Consider the following 23,107-nt stretch of genomic DNA (forward strand, 5'->3'; position numbering starts at 1 on the left):
TTCATCAGAATAAAAACAGTTTTGCTGCTTTGTTAGACATATTAGTGGGAGAAATAAAAATGCTAATAACCAGGGATATAAAACAATATTAAACATATTTTTCATTTTTTTATAACACGCAAGTGTAAACACATATTTGGATTTATTCAATCGATCTAAACAGCATCATTGTAACATTCACTAAAACAGAACCATCCCTGATGTTTTACATATTTAGACTAATGAGAATCACATGCACGGGTAGATGCTAGGTACTCAATAGGCTGTAATTATTTTAAAGGTGGCTGCTATTTAGTTTAAATAAATAGGATTAATATATGGCTAGAGGAAGACCAGTTTTCAGTTTAATGACCACATTTTGCAATTGTACAAATTTGCACTTTACATTGATTTAAACAAGATGTTTGCAACTAACTGCCTAAATCCAATGAGTATATTTGCACACTATTGATTTTTTTAGTGTTTTCCATTTTCACAGAACATCAACACTAAATATACTAAACTTTACACTAATGAATAAACCCATTTACCAACTGCACTGTGATAAAGACCACCTGTATGATAGGTCCACCTGTCCACAGATGTATCCTCATGTTATTATTATTATTATTTGTTTATTTAGCTGACTCCTTTATCCAAGGCGACTTACAGAGACTAGGGTGTGTGAACTATGCATCAGCTGCAGAGTCACTTACATTTACATCTCACCTGAAAGACGGAGCACAAGGAGGTTAAGTGACTTACTCAGGGTCACACAATGAGTTAGTGGCTGAGGTGGGATTTGAACCACGGACCTCCTGGTTACAAGCCCATTTCTTTAACCACTGGACCACACAGCCTCCTTGTTCATATTTCCAATGATTAAAAGCCTACATATAATGACCACGTCTAAAAAGATCATTTTCAGACAGCCCCTTGAGTAGTTACAGTAAAAGCTGTAATGTATTTTCTGCAAAAGAGACATACCGGTAGTAGCAGTATCTGCTACTGGGTCACTGCTGACAGATATGATGCAGTTATATGCAGCTGAGAGTGTAATTGTGCTGGGTCACTTGTTCAGAGCAGTGAGGTCCTTTCAGTGCTCTTGTGACACCGCTGCCCTGCTGCTGACCTTTCACTTTCTAACATCAGCAGTTGTATTTTGTCAAAGCATGTGAATTTTGTATAGCTGCATACAAACCCCACTGAATGGTCTTTGTAGGTTCCTGCAAAGCCACTCGCCATCCTGAGCTTTCCATCAGTCGAGATTAACAAAAGATACAGGTGTACTTGCTGTCAGGACCACAGGTGCTTTTATGTGTTCCTTGTTTAAGGTGAAGGATTTGTTTTGGGTATTAAAATATAGCTTTTTATAGAAAACAAAATATGATATAAAATTTCTTTCAAAATTACTGTACATAGTTTTCTATTCCAGGTTACCGGGTTATGAAACCTAAATCTATTTAGATTTTTTTTCTGTTCTAAAACAACTATATTTGGGAAAGTATTCCTATATTTTGTTATATTTGTATATTAAATGTGTTGATCATATGTTTAGGAATTGGCTTCCCATATTTTACCCTAATAGTAAAAGCTCAAAGGGGATTGACTTTTTTACACACATGGGGATTGGTCTGAATTGCGGAGCACAATTTAGTCCTGATCTCAACTATTCTGTACTCGTTTCCCTAAGTTTTAATGATGGCATTTTTAGTGACCAACACCCACAGGAGTGTTTATTGTAAATGGTTTTGTTTGTGGACACCCACTGGACACCCAAGATGCCTAGAATGTCAAATGTCAACCTCTACCCTTTTGGGATAAACCCCAGCTGGATTTGAGAGCATTTGCACCACTGAGGAATCCACATGGTTTGCATCAACCTTGTTTTTATGAGGCAATTCATGGATAGGTAGTTGATGCAATTCAGGGTGATTCCTTTGTGCTGTAAAATGCTTCAAAAAGTCTGTGATTTACCCTTGGATATACGTTGGTACAATCAACCTCTCTTTCTGTATACATCAAACGTTTATACAGCTGACCCTTTTCCTTGCCTTGCTTTTTTATATATTGGGGTTGGATGAAGATTTAGAAATATCTGCATAACAGGGTGTTTGGCCATAATGGGCAACCTGAAGGGCACTCATGACAAGTCTACAAGATGTTTAAATGGTACATCCAAAACAATATTATTAATGCTGTTTTTTGTTGTGTTTTTTTTAATAATGTTTTTTATGACTTATAGAATTACAAGTTAGGTTAATTATATATTATTCCAGAGCATACAGCTAGATTGCTTCAAAAAATGTGTTTCTTTTTTCACTCCTATATTTACATCCTCAAATCTTCTGATGTTTCTTCTACATTTTGGTTCTGCAATTCCTATATTTCCTCTATTTGTATAGAGGAAATATTGAGGGTTTGTCATCTGATATGTAATTTATATACTACTACAACATGTCACACCACTGTAGAAAATTTGATTTGATACTGCATTTTTCAGTGATGTATCACCATCAAAAAACAGCAATGTATTTTTTTTCCAAATGAAATAGTATTTCTGTATCAAAGCCATTACAAATAAAACCAGGGAGAAAATATATTATCTTCACTGTGGGCACATAAGTTATAAATGGTTAAATATCAAGAACCATTTACTATGTACCAGATTGTTACCCAATAAACACTTAGTACTTTGATACCATGTTGTAGCCTAATAGATGTCTATTATGATAGCCATCCACTAATACATACTGTTACAAGCAGTAGTGATTTTTCGATTATTATTATTTTTTCTGTTGAGTTCCTATAGAAGGTCCTTCTTTGCTGGCACAGATGTTTTATCTAATATATCTGGTATATTTCTGAATGGTTGAACTGAAACACCTGACCAAGGTATCCCCCATGAATGGGCTGTTGTCTTGCACCTCTCCCTCCTGATTCACCACAGACAGAGCCAATTGCTCCTCGTCATACCTGCTGTAGTTGAAATTACTATATTCTCTCACATTTTTTCTCTTATTCTTGGCATGTTCAATTTAAGTAAGAGAAAGGGAAGCTTCTATGGTAAGTACTGTATTTTGGATACTGTATCTAGCATGAATTATCTAGAAAACATGGACGGTAGTGGCTTGTGTTGTTTCCTTAACAACAACATCACTATAAAGAAAAGACACAGAATGTGCCGAAACAGGAAACTGTTGACGTGTCTTGAATCTCAATGGATCTATCCTGATATATATTTATATAATTAAAACATTGCTTTTAAGATACACCCACCACAGTTCTAAATAAAACATTTGATTTACCAGTATCATTAAAAAGTAGTTCACCACGACCACCATATATATATATATAACTTTTGGTAAAGAATGTATACATTAGGTGTTTTTTTTATTTATTTGTTTTTATCACATATAGACAAGTACAAATAACTCTTGTGTAGCATGTGTACTCACCTCCACAATATCCATCATCAGGCATATGCATTCTCAGTGAACTATAATATCATATTCATTGGTTCTCTCCCAGTTCCACTTAACTATATCCTCTGTAGAGGGGGTCCTCAATGGATCACCTAGTAAAAGCACTGTTGTTTGAATGATAAAAAAAAACTCTGACACATTTCAACTCAGTTAAAGCCCAGACACAGGACACAAATTAGTAGGAGCCTCTCAGTCCTCCTTCAAAAGTTCTATGAATAGAAGCTACTAATGCCGCTAAAAGGCCAAAAGATTGTAATAAGCACAATGTGGATATGGTTCGATTTCCCACAATTAATACAGCTCATCTGTGTATTGCCCATTCACACAGATACAATGTATGTGTTAACTGATCACTAAATAGTATCTGTGATTTAATGCAAAAATCATAAATCCATGTATAATTCACACCCTCAGTTTGGGCTAGTAATCAAAAAATATTACTAGTCCCCTCTTTATTCACAGTTAAGCCATGTTACTAGTAAATTACAAACAATGGTATATTGTATATTTTACTGTGTAGGGGCCCATAACTAACTCACTGATTTCAATATTTCATGATTTTTTGATGGGTAAGTCATCTGTTTACATTTTTCTTTTCTTCAATTCAAGTTTATTTCCAGGACACCCAAGATGCCTAGAATGTCAAGTGGAATTATGCACCAATTTTTACAGTAAAGATGTGTGTGTCGGGAGTGGGGGATGGGACTATATTTCACGTTTCAGATTCTTCAAAAACTACATTTGACGTTGAAAGCTTTTACCAGCTTTAGCCTCCATTGTTCTAAGACACATGGAGCCAGATTCTCCGAGATATTTACTCCAAATTGTCACGAGCATATTTTTTTCAGATAGGAAAAACGCACCCAATAAAATCACCAAACCGGAAATAAACAACTCAGACATTTCATTAGGAGGCTTGAGTCGTCTAAAGCTGTTTACTATTCATTTAAAAAATATAGTGGGTTTTTTTCCCCAGATAAAAATTGCTGACAGTTTGGAGTAAATTGCCCATGCTCTCAGTTTACATGATTACATTTTTTATACTGCTTAGCAAATTTGGTTATGCTTCAAAAAGATTAGTGACACTCCTTTTAAAGACAGCAATCTCAATGCAAAAAAAGCTTTTTATTTGTATTTGTATTTTTTCTTTATTTTTGTAGTGTATTTAGAGGTGTCAGTTTTCCTCTACCATACTTAAACCATGCGTTTGGTGATCTGCCTGTCTTTGAACTCCAAGGACAAGCACAAACAGCCGATCTTGGTATTTAAAATTCACAATATGTTGTCTATGTGTTGTATTGATGTTCTTTTAAACAGCACAAGCAATCTCTCACGTATGCAAGAAAGAAAACTGATTATAGCATGTATTAGCTATTAAAAAAAAACATAGTTTTCATCACCAACCCACTTTTAATAGGTATCATTTGCAAAGGAATCAGTTTTAAGTAGTAAAAATTTCTGATCAGGAGTTTTTACTAACATACCCTTAATCAAACAGTTCATGTGACAGGGAGCTAATAGAGGGTCACATTTGTTCAATCACACGTTACAGTTTACACTTGTATCTAGAGAACTTGGTTAAAACAGTTTGCTAATATCACATTATTTTTAACTATAAATTATTAAGAATAGCAGAATGTGGGACAGTATATATGGAGGAACCCAGCAGTGGTAGCTGCTGTTTATAGTTTAAATTAAGTCATGGCAGGGTGTGTGTTGCTAACACCCTTAGTAGTAAAGGAACTGCTTTTTGAATGGAGTCTGTGCATTAGATATTTCAATACAGCAGCACAACTGAGTTTGTGTTTGTATAGTCCATTTTACATGGAAACTATGCAGAAAATATTGGCATTTAAGAATGAACTGCTGGCTTTATGTTTATTGCTATAATGAAACTGAACATTATAATTACATAAGTACCTGAAGGTTTGCTGATGTTAAAGTTGTTGCTAAAAATACCATTTGTATTGTTTTTACCAAATTTAAAATAGATAAATAAATAAATAAACACTAATAACAAGAGATTAAAAGGACGTGATTACTAGAAGTTAATGTTTTCATATAGAAAAAGGAAAGATGTTTTCTTTAGTACTGGTTTCTACAAATCTCAAAAGGGTTTGCATAATAATATAGCATAGCAACATATTTTAATACGTATCTGAATGTATGTGCTCAAAGTTGGATGTCATTAAGCAAAGGCAGCATTTTGTCTCAGCCACTACTACCTCTTCATTTGTATATGCTTTCTTCATTCTTAAATTTGCCTGTGAATTTAAAATTCCAAAAAATGAAAGTGAAACTCATAGCACACCCGATACAAACAACTATAATAAAGCAGCAAACTGTAGTATTAAGATCTATCAAAATGAATTCTCATGATCCTAATTCAACTAAAATGTACAAAAGATGACCATTTTTGACCTTGAGTGCCTGTTGCTTTCACCCATCTGTCACCCAGAACATTTTGATAAATAACACTTGAGGAAGTTACTATAATCATCCGAAAGATATGTTTACTAGGCACAGAAAAGGAACGACACAAAACATTCACAAACCAAACAAGTTTCTTTTTTATTTTAAAATAGTTCCACGGAATTAATCCCAAACAGGTAGTGATTGATCACATATACCTCCATTTGTTTTTTTGTTTTTGTTTTGTTTTAACAACCACGTAAACTTTTAGTATAAAGCACCACTGATTATTGCTATTTAAAATCTGCCCCCGAAAAATAAATACAAAAAATATCAAATAATGATAAAAAAGAAAATCTACCAAAACACACACAAGTCACTACAAGCTCTAGAGTCGTCTCAAATGAACATAGCAGGGAGTGCAGGGAATGTGAATCCAATCACACAATTGTTTCATAATTTAATTTCATTTGATAAAGATAAACCACTGTCATGAACAAGGGAGTATTGGTAAAAATAAATCCTAGTGAGCAAGACTTTTTTATTAAAATAAATCTTAACAATGTATACTGGTAAATTCCACTACCACAGGTCTAAAAAAAATAGCATTTACAAAATACTTGATAAAAAATATTCTTCTTTCTCGTTGTACAAGAGGTACATAAAATCAACTAAAAGTTCATGATGTCAGATGCTTCATTCATTCTTTCTTGTCACCAGTAGATTCATTTTTCTCTGCCTAGAAGGGGGGGATAAAAAGGCTGAGTTATCCAAAAGCAAAGACAATCAAGCCCACTACACCACTGCAAATCACATATATTGTCTATTAACATCCTACACAGTACCTTCTGCAATTAATGTACTTGTGTGCTTGCAAGTTTCTCTATCCCAATCAATACCTTTCCTTGAAAATTGGAGAAAAAATAAATAATTCTGAGAGTATACCCCACAGCAGTTATAATGGTATTTAAATTAGATAGCATAATCTGGTTATTAAAAGACTGTTCTGTCTGAACAGCATTGGAAAGTCCTTTTTTTTTTTTAATAGGACAGTTTAGTCTTTCACAACTGTACCTGTGTGATTTTCAAATACACTACCCCCAAATCAAGCTATCTACTGGCCATCTACTTTCATGAAACCAGGTGCTGCCACAGATATAGACAGTTAAGGTTATGGCAGCACTATAACATTGATTTAATCCAGGCCTTAGCTGTCTCAATTGAAGAACACACACCTCAAGCCGAGTCTATACACTGCACACAGAATACACTAGCATACCCTTATTTACTTTCACTGTTTCAGCTTGCCCTTTTACTGACAGCAAGCTGGGAGGAGTACTTCTAGATGAAGACACACTAACAGAGGAACGAGAAATATGGATCTGAAATATCACGGGGGTAAAAAAACAAACAAAAAAAGATTATACATGCAAGGTAACTGGGAAAAGGTGACACAATCAAATCGGCCAGCATTAAGTAGTAAATGTGATCAATATTAGTCAATCTCAGAGCACAGGCAGTGGAGAGGTCTCAAGGCAAGTGTTACCTCTTCAGTCTTGGTTTCCCCATTTTCAGCGGGCACAGTGCCTTCAGCTGGCTTGTTGTCTTTTTTACCTCCTTTCTTGCCTTTTGCTGGTGCTTTTTCTCCTGCTTGCTTCTGCAAAAGAAATGTACAAAGCAGTAAGCGAATGTTCTACAAAGCCACATATCTTACCTGAAAATACCAATGCTAAAAAAAAATAATAATAATAATATTATTAATAATAATAATAATAATAATAATAATAACAATAACAACAACAACAACAACTAGAGTTGCCAGCAACTTTACTGCTTCCAGTACCAGTAACAGTCCCAAACACTTTAGCAAATAGTGCAGAATGCCAATACCAAACACTTTAGCAAACAGTGCAGAATGCCAGTAACAGTACCAGTACCAAACACTTTAGCAAACAGTGCAAAATGCCAGTACCAGTACTAAACACTTTAAAAAATAGTGCAGAATGCCAGTACCAATACCAGTACCAAACATTTTAGCAAATAGTGAAGAATGCCATTTTTACATAGTAATCATGACCCTATGTGCACTCTCTTAGGAGTTATTGGCCAGTTTTACATTTGACCTTTAGAAGAGGTCAAAGGTCACGGGCAGACATTTTTTTGTATAGAGCATACATGGGTTACTATATGTGTTCCATAGTAACCATGGCTCTATCTGCAGTCTACAATGAGTTATTAGCCAATTTTGTAAGTTGATGATGTCATCCAACGTGACCGTCATGCTTTTTATTGTAGCAACTTCCCTTTAACACCCTTTAAAAGACAACCACACTACAATCATATGTGCTATTGGGTTTAATCGGACTAGCTGTTTGGGAGAAGAAGATCTTTGTAGTTTGTGATCATGACGTCTGTATCGTGCGATTCTGACGTCAACCTATCAGCTTCTTACGAACACCAGTTAATCTTAGACTATCCCTCAACAACTATACCAACTTTCAGCACTCTGCAATAAGTGGTTTTCAAAAGACACATTTTTATATTTCGGCAAAATGTTTTTTTTCAATACAATATGGTGGCCAGACCATGTGACTTACGACATATGTTCATTAGCATTTTCTATCTTCCCATAAGCATCTACCAACCTACCGAATCTGGTGAGTTTGAGCAAGTTTTGGTGGAAAGAAAAATAATAATAAAAAGAATAATCCCAGCAATAACAATAGGCTTCCCAGCCTATGGCATGGAAGCCTAATAATAATAATAATAATAATAATAATAGGCCCATTTTAATTAGCCCGGAATGGTGATAATCTATTTAGACATCATACCCAAACTGGTTACATCTGTTACAGGCAAAGCCTGAAATGCGGGCAATTCACGAATTGCCCAATGACTTTGGGCAAAGCCCAACATAAAAATTAAAATAACTTATTTCGGGCTTTGCCCGGTCAAACTGCAGTCTGCCCACTGCTTCTTGGGCAGAGTCCGAATCACTCCCTCTGTTCTTTCATTCCTGTTCTGAGTGACAGGCAGACCTTCAGAACAAGGAATTAACATGAGAAACCCCATTGACACTTGGGTATAAAAAGGACAGTATTATTAATAACATAATAACAACCAGCAATAATAATAAGGAGTTGAACTGTCCAATCAGAGAGATGAATGCAGTTACTGGGTGGAACATGAATAATTAGCCGATTCATGTTTGACAGTGTTTATGATAAGCGATCTAAGAGTTGGAGAGTACTCAGAAGAGTGACAGAGTGTACGTACATATCTAGATTTTAATCATTTGTTTAAAATAAATTTGTCTTGTATATCTGTCACAAAGACGGCCAGAGTGGGTGGCGTCAGACCGGAAGCAGGAAGGAATACAGAGACAGTGGTTGTGATGAGCTGAGTGCAATGGCTGCACTCAGCGTTTATTAACAAATAAAAGGGTTGTAAACAGACAAAAACACTGGACACGGCACTTGACGCCAAAAGAAACATATAAACAAAACGACTAAACACTTAACAAACGGTGCACGGAGACAAACAAACACGGTGAGAACAAACACTTATCTTTACTATCTTTCTAATGATTTTAACTCTCCTCTCTCTCTCACCCGTTCTCCTCTTCCGAACACCCAACCACGACTGAGTGAAAATGTGCATCTATATATACTGTTGTGCTGGGATTCAATTACTAATTAATCATTCACTTGAATCCCAGCACGTGAATTAATTCTGTGCAACCCCGTGCTCACATATTACATTTAACCAGCACGTGAAGTGATTTGTGCTCTCCTCGTGCCTAAATACAAATCTACACTTTAAATATACGTGAAACACAGACCCGTTTATATCCCGTGTACCAATCTATACACCAACATTAACACACACACGCACGCAACATACAACACAGATCACACAAATGCACACAGGGGCGGGGCACTTTGCCACATATACCCCCCCTTGTGCGCAGCACACATGGCCTCAACGGCCACCTCCCCCCTTAAAAACCCAGCAGTCCAGAACAAAGTCTCGGGCTGGGAAGGGAGGCTTCAGTGGGCCCTTGGCTGGCAATGCTGTCAGCACCCCTGCCGGTAGTGGCACGGCTGACAGCCTGTTGGTCCCATCCTGCAGCGAAAAAGCTGCGGGGGCAGGTGGTCCCCCGACCTCCCCCTTCTTCGTAGCCGGCAGCTCCCTCCTGTGGGGCTCCGGCCACAAGAACTCCTGCAGCGAAACTGCTGCTGGGGAAAGTGGTCTCCAGACCTCGTCCCCCTTCTTCGTGGCCGGCAGCTCCCCTTTCTGGGGCTCCGGCCACCGTACTCCCTGCGGAGGTACGGGCAGCAGAGGCAGCTCCTGCTCCTCTGCTCCGGGCGGTGGCGGAGGCAGAGGCAGCTCCAGCTCCTCTGCTCCTGGCGGTGGTGGAGGCAGAGGCAGCTCCAGCTCCTCTGCTCCTGGAGGTGGTGGAGGCAGAGGCAGCTCCAGCTCCTCTGCTCCTGGCGGTGGTGGAGGCAGAGGCAGCTCCAGCTCCTCTGCTCCTGGAGGTGGTGGAGGCAGAGGCAGCTCCTGCTCCTCTGCTCCTGGAGGTGGTGGAGGCAGAGGCAGCTCCTGCTCCTCTGCTCCTGGAGGTGGTGGAGGCAGAGGCAGCTCCAGCTCCTCTGCTCCTGGAGGTGGTGGAGGCAGAGGCAGCTCCAGCTCCTCTGCTCCTGGCGGTGGTGGAGGCAGAGGCAGCTCCTGCTCCTCTGCTCCTAGTGGAGGAAGCGGTGGAGGTGGCGGAGGCAGAGGCAGCTCCTGCTCCTCTGCTCCTGGTGGTGGTGGAGGCAGAGGCAGCTCCTGCTCCTCTGCTCCTAGTGGAGGAAGCGGTGGAGGTGGCGGAGGCAGAGGCAGCTCCTCTGCTCCTGGCGGCGCTGGCTCCATCCGCTGTGGCGGCTGGGCTGGTGCGCGCCGTGCTGCCTTCAGCAGCATGAATAGAGGCTGCTGGGGGACACCAGCCTCCTGCCCCTCTCCCCCCCAAAAATTTCCAGGGGGTTGGGCCTGTAACTCCTCCCCTTCCGGCCCTTGGGGCTGAACCAGCAGGCATTTTCCCTCTGCTGGTGGCTTGGGTCCCAGGGCTGTGGAAGCCCCGACTTGCCTCCCTTTGGGCTGTGGACGCACCGACTCCTCCCTTTTGGGCTGTGGACGCACCGACTCCTCCCTTTTGGGCTGTGGACGCACCGACTCCTCCCTTTTGGGCTGTGGACGCACCGACTCCCCCCTCTTGGGCTGTGGACGTTCGGGCTCCCCCCACTCAGGCGTAGGACGTTCGGGCTCCTCCCACTCAGGCGTAGGACGTTCGGGCTCCTCCCACTCAGGCGTAGGACGTTCGGGCTCCTCCCACTCAGGCGTAGGACGTTCGGGCTCCTCCCACTCAGGCGTAGGACGTTCGGGCTCCTCCCACTCAGGCGTAGGACGTTCAGGCTCCTCCCATTTGGGCTGTGGACGCTCAGGCTCCTCCCGCTTGGTCTGTGGACGCTCAGGCTCCTCCCCATAGCTGCGGAAGGGACAGTGGGCGAACAGGTGATCCTGGTCGCAGAGGAGGCACCCCGGCGATGGCTTGTTACATCGCCGTGGATGCCTGGCCCTTAGGCGGCACTCCTCCTCCCTGTCCTTCACCTCTTTATCCGGTTCCTCCTCCTCCTCACCTTGGAAGGGGCAGATCGCCACCGTGTGTCCGTAGACTCCACAGGCCATGCACCAGCCTTGGTCCTCGAGGCCCCCGAGGAGGTCCTCCAGGTCCCGGCAGCCGTCTCTCCAGCCTTCCATTTTCACTTTTTTTTTTTTTTAAACCAGTCCTGTGGGTTTTTTTTTTTTTTTTTTTAAACACAAAACCCCCTCTCCTGGTCTGACGCTTGGAGGCGCTGTTATCCCACGATGACACCACGTGTCACAAAGACGGCCGGAGTGGGTGGCGTCAGACCAGAAACAGGAACACAAACGACAGAGAGATGGGGTTTTGGTGAGGCTGAACGCGTGATCGCGTTCACCATTTAATAAACAGAACAGAAAATAAAAGGTTGGAACAGACAAAAACACTGGACACGGCACTTGACGCCAAAAGAAACATATAAACAAAACGACTAAACACTTAACAAACGGTGCACGGAGACAAACAAACACGGTGAGAACAAACACTTATCTTTACTATCTTTCTAATGATTTTAACTCTCCTCTCTCTCTCACCCGTTCTCCTCTTCCGAACACCCAACCACGACTGAGTGAAAATGTGCATCTATATATACTGTTGTGCTGGGATTCAATTACTAATTAATCATTCACTTGAATCCCAGCACGTGAATTAATTCTGTGCAACCCCGTGCTCACATATTACATTTAACCAGCACGTGAAGTGATTTGTGCTCTCCTCGTGCCTAAATACAAATCTACACTTTAAATATACGTGAAACACAGACCCGTTTATATCCCGTGTACCAATCTATACACCAACATTAACACACACACGCACGCAACATACAACACAGATCACACAAATGCACACAGGGGCGGGGCACTTTGCCACAATATCCCATTAAATATTAGTCATGTCGTCAATAGAAATACATATTTAAATATGCCTATTTTCTGAAACCGGACTTCATGAATACGATGAGTGAGTGAGTGAATAACTCTACTCAGGTAGGCAGTTCAAACAAGCTCTTCAAATTGTAGCTCTGTCTGTCCCCTGAAAACATAAAATGAAGGATCTCTGAGATTCATTTCAGACTTTGCCTGGGAGTTTGGGGTTTGCCCGTAACATATCAACTAACTAACTAACCATATAGTCACTCTATTTATAAGTCAAGTTTCGGGGTGTATTCATAATGACCAATAAAATAAATGGTATGCAGCAAAAACAAGGGATGCAAAAGGTTTATTTTAGGGTAACTGAATAATTTTTGGTACCACTGTACGTAAAAAATGAGTGTATGTGCACCTCCACTACATCCCCATTGCCGGACCTATATATCCCCGTTTTCCATAGGTAAACCGGCCAATCTGGAGTACTCATTTACAATTACAAATGCGAGTTTACTATGTCAGACAAGGGACAATGGAAGTTGCTACAGTCAAACACAAACACACTTTCTTACTGACTTAAAACACCCTCCTTCATGCAGTGCTGGTAAGCTGAAATAGCTTTTATTCTAACATGCAAAACAGACTTTCACCGTTCACCCCCGAGTTTCCTAAACCTTTTAGCACAAAGATACCTTTATAACACTCCTAATAAGACACAGACTGCTCCCTTTGTCTGCAGTAAAACTCATAGTAGGGTGTTTTCAAAGCTTGGTAACTTATGTTAAGTAAATAACATTTTGTGCTTCATTACTTAACTCTTTCATCACTACAGACCTGCAAAGTGGTCTAGTAAATAAGCAAATTTACCAAGGCCTCTACGATTATGTTTTGTGGACAGGTTGCAAATGTATTCCTTCTGTTTTATTCTTACCTTAGCAGCTGGCTTCTTAGGTTTAGGCTCCTGTTTAGGTTGTGGAGGTCCCTGCTTTTTATTTCAAAAATAAAATACAATCAATCAATAAATAAATAAATAAATAAATAAATAAACAAACAGAGTTACTTTAAGCCTCAGATGTTATTTCCAATTTACATCATACTGCAATTTACAAATCAACCTGAGGGCCACTGGTGTACTTATGTATTCTTCAGGAACACTGCTATGTGAGGTGGTGTGCTCCAGATTATGATTGGTTTGTTATAAGATTTAATGTATTTTTCAATAAGCAAAAACAAAGTGATCCCCTTGCTTGTTTTATTTTCTTTTTGTTTATTTTTAGCAGACGCCTTTATCCAAGGAGACTTACAGAGACTATAAGGCGTGTGAACTATGCATCCGCTTCAGAGTCACTTACAATTACGTCTCACCCGAAAGACGGAGCACAAGGAGGTTAAGTGACTTGCTCAGGGTCACACAATGAGTCAGTAGCTGAGGTGGGATTTGAACCGGGGACCTCCTGGTTACAAGCCCTTTTCTTTAACCACTGGACCACACAGCCTCCTTCTATTATAATTTGTTGGGACCGAACAAAACATACAGAAGACAGTAGAGGAAAAACCAATGGGGTTACCGAGGCTAACTTGATTTGTCATTTTCTGTACGTCATGACAATGGACAAATATGGTTTTCAAAGAAAAAAAGAAAAACAAAAAGAAACGCTAGTCATTATTTCAATGTAAAAAATAAGAAAATATAGGTTAAATTTAAGACTAAATTATGAAAATAAAAAGAAGATATACCATACATGTATTATTATTTTGTTTAAATTAGGGTACCCATGCTAATTCAGACGTATGTCATTTTATATATCTAGGAAGAGGCCCAGTAACAACTGTAGCAAATGAGTACAGATATTACCTTTTCATAGACTATAACCTTCTAGTTTAGTTGAAATATATACATTAAATATATGTACAGTAGAATTGCAGAAGAACATTGTGTTCACTGTAGATCATCTTACAACCGATGTGCAGCCAAACTGGAGTTCTGGAGGCATTTGGTACTATCCTGCTGACTATTGTATCTAGACCTACAACACCCTTATTACTGCAGCATCCTTACAAATATCATTACTGTAAGAAATTAAGACCATTCATCCACTTACAGCCAAGATTCTTGAAGATCTTCTTGTTGCCTAGAAAACAGTCAATGCCAATTAGAAATAAAAAGATAAACAAGTCATTATAGCTAAAGCTTCTAAATAATAACACGTGACAATGCACTGGATTGAGTGTGCTAGGACTGCATGCCCGTTAGGTGATGAAGTGAATTTTATGAAACTGCATGGAAATCTTTCCTCTAGGGGAAACAGAGAACTGATTTTACTCAGGTTTGCTGAATAATGTAGCTGATGGCATAGGATAGCTGATCTTCCAGGAAACTACTACATGCATCTTTCAAAGGACATTTCAGAACACTGCCAATAAGTTCTAAGTAAACCAGCACACATGGCATACATCCGATCAACATGATCTTTTCATAACATCACAAACAGCAACCTGTATGCTTGGATTGCCTGTGCTAAATGGATTTTAACTTTTGGAATCAACGTTTTAAATTACCTAGTATACTTACCTCTGGTTTTATTACTTTTGTTGAGTCTTTGCCTTCAGCAACTTCCTCAGACTGAAGAAAAAAGTAAAACATCTTATTTAAAAATATCTCTGCATTTATCCACATTGAAAAAATGTAGGTTACCCAAAGGTTAAGTAAAAGACAGTGGTGAGCAAAACTAAAGAAACTTCTTTGTGGACTAGCATTTCAACAAATTCTGCTTGGAATGTATATGTAATTGAAAAGTGGACACTTGTCTACCAGAGTAGAAGGTAGAAATATCTACACTATATACAGGCAATTTTCTTCAATGTGCACAATTTATTTATAGGCTGTTTGCCAGGAATACAAGCCTGTCGTTCTGCTCTGGATACAAGGCAATGTGCTTTTTTTTGGTTTGTTTATACAGTGAATACACAGAGGGGCATTTTCAAAACTGATTCGCTGGTAGGATGGGACCAGCAAATCAGATGCTAGCTAACACAAGCAGGAAAAGAAGAGCATGCCGACTGCTTGCCTGGCAGAAATACTGTAAATAGCAAGACAGGGCGTTCGGTGCAGTTTTGTTGATAAACTTAAATAATGTTATTAACTATGCGCGTTACAAAAATGTAATTATTGAATCGATTATGCAGTATTTATATCGATGTATATAATGATAGACTGCTCATCCTCCGTTCTGATTGGTTAAGCACACCAATATATACAATAAACAAATGAGACTTCAGCGAATCACACCAAACTGTCGTTGTACTATACTGATTAAATACAGTACATTGTAACAAACTACCGTAGCATCAATGGATACTTCCCTGTATAGCACTGGCTTCGTTTATGGTTTACATTCTTCCTTTGAATCCCTATGCTGTCTTTCAAGTCTACTGATCTGTAAAACCACAACTTGTAGACCCTTTTATAATGTTTTATAGAATTTGAAAAAATAAATTATGGTCTTAGTCATTTGTTTTTAGCATTACAACAGCCAGTGAAAACAAATATTCTGGAAAATTGATCACTGTGAATTGCCAAAGAGTGATAAGCATAATTTTTGCTTTCACTTACTTTTACAACAGGGTTGAAATATCAGCGAAATTTCCTTCCCACGTTAATTTTCTGAATGCCCATGATCAGAACAAATAAGTAAATGATGTTTCATGTCTTGTGCTCATGATTGGATTTGAAAGTCCTCTTCTTTGTTCTGTGCACGATCTGTTTAAACTTTATGTCAGGGCACAACCACTTAGGAATGGGTTAAATTGTGTTTCTTGTCTGTCTAGCGCTGCGTGGGAACTGTCACCTCTACAGCAGCGCAGTTCCCTTCCTTATATTCCCCATCATGCAAATATCTATCTATATCATCACCCGTCTCTGCCTCTCCTAGCGATGACCAATGAAGAAAAACGATTTAGTGTTGTTAAAGTAGATTAGGGGATTTGCTGATTTACTGGGCTCGACTGTTTAACCCGTTTTATTCTGCAAGATAGGTCGTCTATAGACACAGTACTAGCATTACTATGCGTTATAATCAAACCCCTTGTGGAAGGCCATACGGGTCAAAAACGTGTTACTTAGTACACGTTTCAAATATTTAGTACACATATTGATTTGGACCAATCAAAATACATAAAATATTATGTGTTCTAAATAAGAATAAATGAATGGTTGGTCATTTTACAGTAGTACCTTTCTCCTTCTGCAAGAAACCTAGGTGTTATTTTGGACCCTTCCCTATCCTATTCTCAACACATCTCTTCACTAACACGTACTTGTCGTTTCTTTCTTAGCAACATCTATAGAATCTGCCCTGTTCTATCTACTTATTCCATTCAACTCCTGGTCCCGGCTCTTGTTCTTTCTAGATTGGATTATTGTAACTCTCTCCTCGCTGGTCTCCCTACTTCGGCTATTCACCCTCTTCAGCTTATTCAGAATTCTGCTGCTCGCCTGGTAGCCTATTCTCCCAACCCTGCTACTGTCACGCTACCCCTCGCTTCACACTCTCCACTGGCTACCTATCTCTGCTCGCATCCAATTTAAGACCCTTGCTCTTGCCTATTGCACTATTCATCATACTGCCCCTTCCTATCTCCAATCCCTTGTGTCTCTTTATATTCTCTCTGGCGCTCTCCGCTCATCGTCTACTGGCCGACTTGTTATGCCTTCTCTTCACTCTCCTTCCTCCCATGCTCGCTCCTTCTCTTCCCTCGCCCCCCTGTGGTGGAACCAGCTACCGGTTATCCTCAGGACTGTTCAGTCTTTTACTGCTTTTTTATTTTCTAATTATATTTATTTCAGTTTTACACAAAAATATTGAGTTACCATAACTAATATTAGATTCAATGTCAGAGCTTTCAACACTTGATTAAAATTACACATTAGTTACAGTGAACCGTGATTTCTTTTTGACAATACGATTATCGATACAGTGACCCCTGTCGCAGCACAAACATACCGCAATTTGCATTTTTGTTGCGACGATTCGCAAAGTATACATTTTGTTGTATGTACTAAGAAGATATATTAATGAAAAGAGCCGCAATATACTAATTTAAATAATTGTTGCATCTTCTTAGCAAGATCTCTAGCATAAAATAAAAGGCAGTTTAATCCCATCAGATTCTATAGTGGGGCCCCAACCTTCACCCCCAAAAAGCTTTTCATAAATCATACAGTAGCCCCTCGCTAAACCGGACATGTCTGTCCGACATAAGGAGGTGTCGGGCTTAAAAACAATACAATAAAATCTCACACATATACATTTATAGTTCTCAATGTATATTAAATATAAATCATTGCACTGAAATAACACTAATGTATTTTGGGTAGGCTACACATTACATTATGTAAAAATATAAATCTGTACAGTAGGCCTATACAGTATACAGTACAGTAGTAAAATCAAATGAATACCTAGCACACTTTCTTTTTACTTTAGCCTACTGGTACAACGTGGATAAAAGATTATTTTAAATTGAAACTAAGGGGTTAGTGGCACGTGTGCAGCCTACCGTTCCTAGCACAGAAATGTCATAGAAATATGTTTTCAGGCTTGTAAGTAAACCCTGACTTTAGTGAAAATTAGGTACTTGGGTGTTCGTCTCAAAACTGCATTGAGCACAACTGGCAACGCACGAGAAAAAGCAGACTGGGAAATGCCAGCAACAATTGCGACTGTTTAAAAGGGTCTTTTAAAACGGGTTTCTGTTTTTCGGGTTTTATTAATTGTATTTTTCTGTGCTTATTTGTAGCCATTTTCGAGTTTTATGTAAATCGTTTTTTTTCGGGGCTTTCGTTTTTGATATACTGTATGAAATTAGTGTTTTTGGTTACTTTCCAAAATGCTTGAGCGGGTTTTTTTTTCTGTCAAAATATATATAGTAGTAACTCAACAGTACTTGCACACTTGTACCTTCTTTCATTTGCTGTATTCCACAACGAAATCCCTATGGTCACGGGCACATTCTTCTGGGGTTTTTGAGTGAAGGCATTTTTGTACATTCCGCCACAATTCTGTTTTAAATCCTCCGTATCTTAACTGTAATACAGCTTTAAATCCTGCTAACAAGCCTCCATCCTGATTGTAATCTCATTTTAAATCTGAACTGATTAACCATTTCCACAGTTTTTCTGGTGTTTTCTGGTGTTTAATGGCTAATCACCAATTTCATTTTTTTTTGTATCGGGGGTGTTTTATCGGGTTTTATCGGTTAAAAACGAAATTCTGAAGCCCTAATTATAATATTTGTGAACCCTCATTTCCACCCTCTTTTTGCAAATTTATGCAGGAACACCCATAATTACATAATCATCTAAGGTTGAACCGCAAAGAAAAACTGCTGCCGCAAAGCATTCCCTAAAAAGTCGCTAACAGCATTGCGCTTGTTTCGTACATTTCAGCCGAGACTTCAGACTCGTTTGCAACTGGTTTGCGACTATTGCGACAGACGCAACACTTTAGTAAATCTACCCCTTAGTATTTTAAATCGTAAATAGCAGAACCAACTCACTCTAATTTAAACTTGTTTTTACTGAATAATAAACGGTAACATTTAATCATAAGAGCTGTCCGTTTACATGCTATCATATCAGGACTTCACGGACACTGAGCATTGGAGCTGCAGCATGCTATTTCTCATGTTACACTGTACACAATTAGAGGCGCCGTCACCAATTCTAGACACAAATATTTAAAATATAAACATGCTGAGTTCATTGTAGTCATCAGCTGCATAGATTAACCACTCAGCAGAATGTGACACAAACAAGTGAGTACAGACATTAAGTTAATGTTTTAGTATCACTTTAGTGTCTCAAGTTGTTGTATTTTAAGCAGTTGAACATGATAGCAATTAACTTACTCCTGAAGTGGCACCCAGCTATTGAATTTGGCAACCAATTTTTGGGGGGCCTGGCCTAAGACAAAAACTTTGTCTGGAGACGATTTGTGATTTTGTTTTAAAGAAATGTACTGTATTTTAAAGAATATAGGAAACGAAAGCAAAACAGGCCGTGAAGCTTATTTGACCAAAAGTGCTTTACCAGTGTTATTGCAAACGCTTGCACAAGCACATGAGACAACTGTGTGATTTTATGTTTCATGCTTAATTTACTGTATCGCGATACGTATCGTATGGTGACCCTTGTATCGCGATATGTATTGTATCGTGAAGACACCGCCGATACCCAGCCCTAGTTACAGTTGGGTTACCACTGAATTAAAGCGATTTCTAAGGCTCTGAAACCGTCGGTTGATGCTGGTCTCAGAGGGTCCGGGACTATCCATCTTTCACTAGACTTTACCCAATGCCAAGTCCATATACCGCCACTAATTTGGCGGGAATGGCAAATGTAAGGCAACTTTTAATTGGATTATAATATATTACACTTACTATTTTCTTTAAATTAATTGGTTCTCACTTCATTTACAGTTATCTGATTGGCCAAATTAGTATGTGTAATAATTAAGCAATAATACACAACAGGGTGAGTGTTATCATGAAATACCACCACGCCTTGGGTGCGTTGTGAGGCACGAGACAGTCAAGTGCCTTCAACAACCCGAGAAGTGGCGACATCTCATGATAACACTCAGACCCTGGAGAGTATTATTGCTATTATTAAAATGGGCCTATGAGTGTGTTTTTGTTGGTAAATAAAGAATACTTTTTTTTTTTTTTTAATAATTTGTATTTGTGTAACCTTCCACTGAGAAACAAAAGTAGTTCCACAGTAATTAATATTGTTACCTTAACAATAAAACTTTTGATTTTAAACCGTTTTGTATAATATTTTCTTTTTTGGGGCTTCGATAATAGTTTCTTGTTTAGGCTTTGTAGATATTTAACTGGATGTTGCCATTCATTGTTTCAACGTGTATGTATGGGTTTTGTCCAGTAGACTCAGCTGCTGCTGTTGTGAAGTTTTGTTTTTAAATCAATGTTCTTTTCAGTTAGCCAGTCACAGAAAACTTTCATAGCTAAGAAATAAATAATAATAAATAGCCCATTTTGTCTGGTGCTTGGTGTTTCCCTCAGTTGTATTCATTTCTAGATTGTCTAAATATGCTTCATTACCTCAGTATGGTGAGAAGTCGACATTTTCTTTTCTTTTTCAATGTTTTCAGGTGCAGAAGTTTTGTAGTTAATCTCAGGGTTTGCTGTCATACTGACTAACTCGAGTGGTTTTGTTTACCCAGGCGTACAGTTACAGTTGGCGTATTGATTTTGTTTACTGTGATGAGGCCATTCTGAGAAATAAGTTCCGCGCTGTTGTACTATCACCAGAGATCTAATAGCTAGGGAGAAGGTTTCAGCCAATCAGAATCTAGTATTTTCGCCAATTGTTTCTACACATTTAATAATTAGAACGAGTACTAAATAAGGCGTTTTTGACCAGGATGGTCTTCCATATCCCCCCATGGTCACTCATGTTGGTTGCTGAACGAGTACAGAGTGGGTCTGCCTACTCTTCTCCATGCGCCGTTGGGTTTGACTGGCTCGACACTAATCCCTACCCCCACTGTACCCCTGCCCTGGGTTTCTCTTGTGATTGACACGAGAGATGGTTACATACGGGTCTGTAACAGGAGGAAAGGAGGAGAAGGAGGCTGTAGGTTTAAATATGGCTTTTTTGTTTATCTAAGATCCACCATCGACCGATGAAGAAACAACAAATCCACCTATGAAAACTAAAAAGCACAGCAGAGCATCAATGTACCAACACACACACACACACACACACACACACACACACACAGTACGCCGACAGAACTGCCAATGTTGTGTACCGGCGTGGCTCCGTGCAAAATGACATTCACGGAGCACACAAGTAAACTCGGAACCGCTTAACAATTCGAAAATGACAAGCAGGTAAAAACAACCACTTACCAAACAACATCATCGACGAAAAGGCAAGTGGCGAGTTCACAAAAAAACAATGACACGTTCAAAAAGCAGTTTCATCAGTGTAGTTTATATTTTCTTTACAAATGTCAAAAGACCGGAGCATTTTTAAAAGTGTATTATCGATTCACCTGTTAGATATATCTATATACCCCCGCCCCCAAAAAATCTTACAAAAGCACCACAATTTAATAAACACACACGCATTGCATTACTTACCCTCCTCTTCGGCATGTTTTCGGCGTTGTAAAATAAAACTGTTCAGTAGATGTAAAATAATCTGCAAAGATCAAGCAAGGTGCGAGTTTCTAACTAACACAGAAATACAGGATCACTATCGAAACACCTCCAATCATAACATTTTAATAATATGCATACCTCCAACTCTGCCCCTTGTCGCCCATTGGCCGGTAATACAAAATAGAATTTCATGTAGTACAAACAGATTGGGTTACCGTGTCGCATATGTTAATCACTTAACCTGGTCCATTGGTTCTGAGTATATTACTGGTCTTCTACGTTGTTATGATTGGCCAGAAAATGCCATATGCACATTTTCAAAAACTCCTATTGGTTATGATAAGAATAACTATAGAGTAAGAATGTATGGACTACCAATCACTGCGCAGCAGTATTGACGCATTTGTCTGTGGTTAGGAATGTGGTGCCTAGCAGCTGTAGCAAGCGACGACTGCAGGGAAAATGGCCAAATCAGTGTAAAGCTATACCAACACCACCTCGAAATCGGTTACTTCTGTACTTTAAACTTTGTTTTAAAAAACAATATAAAACCAACTATTAGAACAATACAATCATTTATTTTTTGGCAGAACTGATATTTTATTAACACAAGTCCTGCAATGATATCCATTTATCACAATTTTGCTACAATTTTAAAATATCAGTAACAACAAATGAAAATAGTCCACAGAAAACAGTACAATATATTTCAAATATATTTTATATTTAAGCAATTCTCCTGCCTGGGACTTTGATTTTCCTTATTCTTTTGAGAAAGTGCATATATACTGTGTATGGCATTACCATTGACTTTTATGCTTGTTGCATTTGGTCTATTTCAATGTCTAAGAAACAAAGTTGACTTTTGTGTTGGGGTTGTATTCTTCAGTTCTGGTGCTATTTGTTTTTGCTTTAAAATTGTTTATTGTAACAAACCTCTATAGGCAATTTGAGCACGAAAAATGAGGAAAGCAAAACATGTTTGTTCAAAATATTCTAAATCCTCCCCCCAAGAGAAACAATCACTGTTCCTTTTATGACTCTTCTCTAATTCATTGGTATATATATATATATATATATATATATATATATATATATATATATATATATATATATATATAGATATAGATATAGATATATATATATATATATATATATAGATAGATAGATAGATAGATAGATAGATAGATAGATAGATAGATAGATAGATGTGTAAATCAGATTACTGAAATAAAGTCTTTATTTCTGCAGCATCAACCATTATCTCTTTTTGATACAGAATTTCCCTCAAGGATATGGCACACACCCTTCCCTGAGGAATGGTTTTGAATGTATTCCTAAGCAACAGCTGTTATGGTGATTTCCCATATGGACCATTTCATGGGTTTTGACCTCGCTTTTACTGTCTGCTATATTTCACAGGGGTTTCATCTGCAGGTAGTTAAATGCTTAATGCCAGCAACTACTAGTGTTGCAAAAGACCTTAAAAT

The 23,107-nt window shown here is 38.8% G+C and overlaps 1 protein-coding gene across 5 annotated transcripts; it reads right to left on the reverse strand.

The window, feature by feature from the left end:
* Nucleotides 1–6,010: 6,010 nt before the first annotated feature.
* On the reverse strand, nucleotides 6,011–21,849 carry LOC117402559 (high mobility group nucleosome-binding domain-containing protein 3-like). Of its 5 annotated transcripts, XM_059024148.1 has the most exons (8): nucleotides 21,756–21,846; nucleotides 21,597–21,657; nucleotides 14,998–15,048; nucleotides 14,528–14,557; nucleotides 13,357–13,410; nucleotides 7,423–7,533; nucleotides 7,166–7,258; nucleotides 6,011–6,615 (listed from the first exon to the last, which is right to left on the reverse strand). In XM_059024148.1, the coding sequence occupies exons 2-8, from the start codon at nucleotides 21,609–21,611 to the stop codon at nucleotides 6,577–6,579; spliced, it is 393 nt and encodes a 130-aa protein (XP_058880131.1). In that variant the 5' UTR covers nucleotides 21,612–21,657; nucleotides 21,756–21,846; the 3' UTR covers nucleotides 6,011–6,576. The 5 variants fall into 5 exon arrangements, with proteins under 5 accessions (XP_058880131.1, XP_058880130.1, XP_058880129.1 ...); XM_059024147.1 differs by lacking the exon at nucleotides 21,597–21,657 and having other exon boundaries at nucleotides 13,357–13,407; nucleotides 21,756–21,849; XM_059024146.1 differs by lacking the exon at nucleotides 21,597–21,657 and having other exon boundaries at nucleotides 21,756–21,840.
* Between the last annotated feature and the right edge of the window lie 1,258 nt (nucleotides 21,850–23,107).

The sequence above is a fragment of the Acipenser ruthenus genome, chromosome 5 (assembly GCF_902713425.1).
Source record: "Acipenser ruthenus chromosome 5, fAciRut3.2 maternal haplotype, whole genome shotgun sequence".
Classification (NCBI taxonomy): Eukaryota; Metazoa; Chordata; class Actinopteri; order Acipenseriformes; family Acipenseridae; genus Acipenser; species Acipenser ruthenus.

Coding starts and splice junctions, on each gene's coding strand:
- LOC117402559 (XM_059024147.1), bottom strand. CDS start 21,842: ATGCGACACGGTAACCCAATCTGTTTGTACTACATGAAATTCTATTTT. Junction 14,558..14,997: donor CAAAAGTAATAAAACCAGAG/GTAAGTATACTA, acceptor ACTGTTTTCTAG/GCAACAAGAAGATCTTCAAG. Junction 6,616..7,165: donor GGCAAGCTGAAACAGTGAAA/GTAAATAAGGGT, acceptor CCCCCCTTCTAG/GCAGAGAAAAATGAATCTAC.